Source organism: Phalaenopsis equestris, unplaced genomic scaffold (genome assembly GCF_001263595.1).
Source record: "Phalaenopsis equestris unplaced genomic scaffold, ASM126359v1 Scaffold000004, whole genome shotgun sequence".
Lineage (NCBI taxonomy): Eukaryota > Viridiplantae > Streptophyta > Magnoliopsida > Asparagales > Orchidaceae > Phalaenopsis > Phalaenopsis equestris.
The window spans coordinates 573,204-578,284 of record NW_018164446.1 but is presented as its reverse complement, the minus strand read 5'-3'; the positions used below and the strand labels follow the sequence as shown (position 1 = coordinate 578,284).

Here is a 5,081-nt window from a genome sequence, read left to right as displayed (position 1 = left end):
TTCAATATCACATGCCATCTCACAGACACCCTTCAGATTCCTAATCAGGGGCCAAAAATTGACAATAACATAACCAATGAGCATCCTGAAGGACTCTCTCATCAATGAATTAGCTATCTATCGGATTACTGTGAGTCACCTTCTACCCAATAGCTTAGTCTCATTTTGCGGAAGGAGCTCTTCATATAGGGATCAATAATTGATAACCAGACTAGAATAATTGACCAGCAAAACCAAGCTGACCGAGCAGGTTCAATATCACATGCCATCTCACAGACACCCTTCATTCCAATGACTGGATTGTGATATTGAACAATCTAAATGACTGGATTGGCAAGACAAACTAAATGATTAGAAGACAAATATATAATTACATATAATAAAAAGTAAAATTATTTTATGAGAATGGGCTAATCAACAATTCATATTACTGTTCATTACTGTGCATTCTTCTCTTTCTGTCTCTCTCTCTGCCTTACGCTCTATTCCTTGAGTATGATTCATGGAAAAATTAAAATGCAAGTGCCTATCTTGTAAAACGAGCCCTCCATGGATTGTCCATGAAGGAAGTGAAGATTACGCTTTGTTTGGATGCAGGATTAAAATATAGGAAATACAACAACATCCCAATTAATTATTTGTTGGTTGATTGTGAATCTGCAGCAGTTCATCTGAGCTTTCCTACCATTTTTAATTTCTTTTGAAAAAATATTGTTTTCATTTTTTTTTTATTTTTATATATTTATTTATTTTGTCACAGGCTGCCATTGCTGCAATTGCTGCTTTCTTTGGGTTGATACAGCAAGCTGCTAGATGGTAACTAACTACGAGCGTTATAACGCATTGCTTGTATAAATGCATAATTTAACCCTAAAATTTGAATTTTATATGAACTTATTTCATAATCATGATTTATTTTACTCTTTTAGATGTGTTGTTTATTAAACAGCGGTCTGAATTTTCTTGACATACTCTTTGCTGTAATCCTGTTCATTTTGTAGGACATAACTAGCAAAATCTCAAATTTGGAATTACGTTAGTGGAGGGTTTATAATGTCATTATTGGTGTCAATGAATTTAAGGGCCATTTAGGTACATTATCGCAATTCCTCCCTATCTAACAGCTATATTTTGATTTTATATTTATAACAATTAAATCATTAATATCATAAAAAAATATCACTAATGCTAAAATTTTAAAAAATAAATAGGTTTTTCTACATATAGATAAAATGTTATAAGTATAAAAATCAATGTTTAGATGTTAAATATATAAATAAGGAAGAATTTGTATAAAATCTTTAATTCAAGGGTACACACAATTCAATTCTTATGTATTTAACTATTTCAACAAAAGTTAAAATGGCCGGATCGGCAAGACAAACTAAATGATAACAAAATTGGTCCAATCCAAATCTAACCAAGCCCTAGATCAAGTCATTGAATCACATTTGAAGGTTTTGGGTAGTTAATTGGAAGATCAAATGAACTCTAAACTTGATATATCTATAGTCAAAAGCAGTGTCTCAACAAGAGGAATCCAACGAACTCGAGATCACTCGATTCTGTGATCATTAGGGTCATTAGATTATAAGAAAATCTCTTATGATTAAGAGAAGTTAACGTGGGTCTTTCATGCTAAATAGTCACTCTTTTGCCACAAATCTTTTGGCATTCAATAGTTCGATGTCATATGTGGGAACCGAAATCCTGTTGGATATAGTCTTGAAGTCTAGGATGCCAAGCTCATGTTTTGTTTTCTAGTGATACACATCACCTTGCTGGTGAAGGATTGTCAAAGACTCCTCTCGCTATTATGGGATTCATCAAAGTGAAAGTCACTAAAAGATAAATTTTGAAGCATTTTCTGATGAGTGGGGCAACATTCACTACAGTCTCGAAAGATTATTCACATTAATGTTATGGGCAAGATTTTGGTGGGGTGGTTTTCTTGCTTCTCATTCAAACTTCAACTCATGACAGGAAAGGGAGGGGGGCTTCACTATAGTCTTGTAAGGTCGTTTTAATTTCCTGAGCAGGATTATGGTACGGTAGTCTTCACACACCCCATTTAGATAATAAGTCAGTGAGAACTAATTACAGCCTCAGCGAAAACCTTCACTGTAGTTTTGAAATATCATTTACTTTAACGTCTTGGGCACGATTGTGGAAGGTTAATCTTCACGCATCTCATTCAGACATTAAGTCAGCAAGCACCAATTCCAGGTTCTAGGGCAACCTCACTCCAGTATCGGAAAGTCGTTCACATCAACATCCTGGGAATGATGGTGGGGCAGTCTTCCTGTATGTCATTCAATCATCAATTCTATGAGAACCACTTACAGGTTGAGAGGCAATTTTCATCACAACCTTAAGAGAACACTCATGTCAACATCTTAACATAATAATAAGATCAACCATTGACTGGAGATGCCAACTAGAAAGTGTTTTCAGTGTCCCCTCATCTTACTGGAGTTTTTCTGGACCTCATCAATAATGGATACGTGGGTTGACCTCATCTTAAAAAATAGGCTACGATTGTCAAGCATAAGGTCTTACTACCAACCTAGGATAACTCAAAAATCATTGGTGGATTTCCTCTGACCTCTTCAAAAATAAGCTACAGTTTCAAGCAGAAGCTTCCACTAACAGCTTAAAATATTTTAAACATTATTGGTGGATTGCATTGGACTTTATCCATAATAGGTTAATGTCGTTGATCACTTCCAATTATACAACCTAGGATGCATCTTGTTGATTTTGTCCATAAGGGGTTAACGCTCTCGAGCATCTCCGACGGTACAACCTTAGATGGTTCTTACTTTCATAGGTGGATTTCATTCAACTTTGTCCATAGCAGGTTAACGTCTACAATCTAGAATGTGTTTTATATTCTTGGTGAATTTCATTCAACTTTATCCATAATAGATTAACACTTATGTTTGGTTGTACAACCTAAGACGAGTTTAAAATTCTTAGTGGATTACAATTGACTTATTTCATTACAGACTATGGACTTGGAGTGGATGCTTCGACTGAGCAGTATAAAAAAGATCAATCATTCTTAATGGTAAACACGGTCTCCACTCATGCCCTTGGAAGACACGTACATGAGGCAGTATCAATGGGAAGCTAGCAGTGGACACAATCCTCACTAGAAATACCCCTTGAGGGCAAGCGGTACACACAATCATTACTTATTACCACTAGAAGACATGTTCATGAGGTAGTCTCGATGGGAAGCTAGTAGTGGACACATTTCTCGCTAGAAAGATTTCCTGAGGGAAAGTAGTAGAAAATATCTTCACTCATACCTCTAGAAGGCATGCCCATGGGGTAGCCTCAATAGTGGACAAGGTTCTTGCTAGAATAACTTCATAAGAGCAAATGGTTGATAGAGTCCGCATTAAAAAATTCTCAGAAGGCTATAAGCTTCTGAATATATATGTACATCAAAAAATTTCATATGACTATAAGCATCAGAAAGTATAAGTTGTGTTGACCTCAGTTTTGGTTGAGGTCTAGTTCCCTCCTTAGCAACCTAGGGTCTAGTCATAGGATTTTTCTATTGACTATTCCTAGAGGACTAGAAAAGGAACCTTCTTATAGGACTCAACTTGAAGTTCCATATACTGGTTCTAACCCTTAGCACTTAGTAGGTGGGGCCACTATAGGGGAGCTTAAGGAGAGTCCTTATAGGACTGCTTGACCGTAGGGTTGACCCTGGATGTTGGTCTGGAGCTAGTTCACTCACTTGCACCCACTCGCACTCATTGTCACTCACTTTCACCCTCATTCACTCACAACCCTAAACCCAACTTGTTAACTTTGATCCCTCGATCTTTTGGGAGACTCATGTTGTTGATCCCCTAGACCCACTAGCTCTATGCTAGAGTTTAGATAAGACCAGTAATGAAGGAGGATTCCGTTGGTCCATGGCTCAAATCGAGTGGTTTGCACCTCAATTTCTTCAAAATACCTTCCCAAAACCGTCAAAATCATTTCAAATGTCCCCAAAATCAATTTGGACACTTCAATTGAACTCAATTTGATCCCAATTTCCCCCAAGTTCAATTCTAAACTCAAATTCATCGTGATTAAACTCAATTCAAACCAAGTCCAAGCCCAATTAACCACATTTGAATCTAATTTTAACCCAAATCCAAAACCTCCAATTTTGCCACAATTTAGCCATGCCTCCAAATGTCACTTAATTAATGCCCAAACCCCAAAATTGACACCCAATTAATGCTGAGAACACTTCATGACATTCTCCTAGACCATTTTCAACCATCAATTTGGACTTAACCCAACTCTAGCCCAACCTAAACCCAAGTCTAACCCAACTTCCCCAAATTGACTAAATGCCCAAATTCCTTCAAATTGACCTACCAAATCAATTCAAATCTTTTCTAGACCTCTCATGACAACTATCCACATAATTTTGATCAATCAATTGAGCTCGAACCAAAATTTTGACGAAAATTGAATTCGACATGTTTTTGACCCGATCGTCGACGAGGTTGTCCAAACGACCTTAGATGACAAAACGGACTGCGTCGACGCGTTCACAACATCGATTTTACTTATGAGGACGTTCATTTTGCTATGAGGCCATGCCCAAACGAAAAATATGAGAAGGATAATTATATTATTATCATTATTATTATATAACAATACTAATATAATATAAAAATACAAATACTATATCATATCCCTATTTTATTTCTCACGCATACAACTGACGTCTCCTCTGTGCCCTATCAGATCACACGCAATGCTCCTAGGCGTACAATCTTATTGTGAGAGATCGCTTGCTCCTTTGTATTCTCTCAAGCCGCAAACTCACTCCCTACCTCGTTAACTAAAGACCGAGCGCTCCTGCTCCTTCGCTCTCACTCGGCCCATCCTTCTTCTCTGTCGCGATCCTTATCTTCTGCTCCTCTGCTGACCGGCGACTTTATATATGCTTAAAAATATAAGATAAATATGGATTTAATAAATATTCAATAATTGTAAAGTCACTCTTATCAACGCAAGTATACGTATCGCTCAAGTAATATAGGGCTCTAATGGAGTCC

General features: G+C 36.9%; 1 protein-coding gene across 1 annotated transcript in view; it reads left to right on the top strand.

Moving 5' to 3' along the window:
- The window catches only part of LOC110018165 (60S ribosomal protein L18a-like protein), a 32,992-nt gene extending 32,019 nt beyond the window's left edge, over window positions 1–973 (top strand). The window contains exon 4 of the mRNA XM_020715379.1: window positions 761–973. Within this exon, the coding sequence (XP_020571038.1) occupies window positions 761–820 (60 nt within the window). The 3' untranslated portion in view covers window positions 821–973. The remainder of the gene's footprint in view (window positions 1–760) is intronic.
- Window positions 974–5,081: the final 4,108 nt, after the last annotated feature.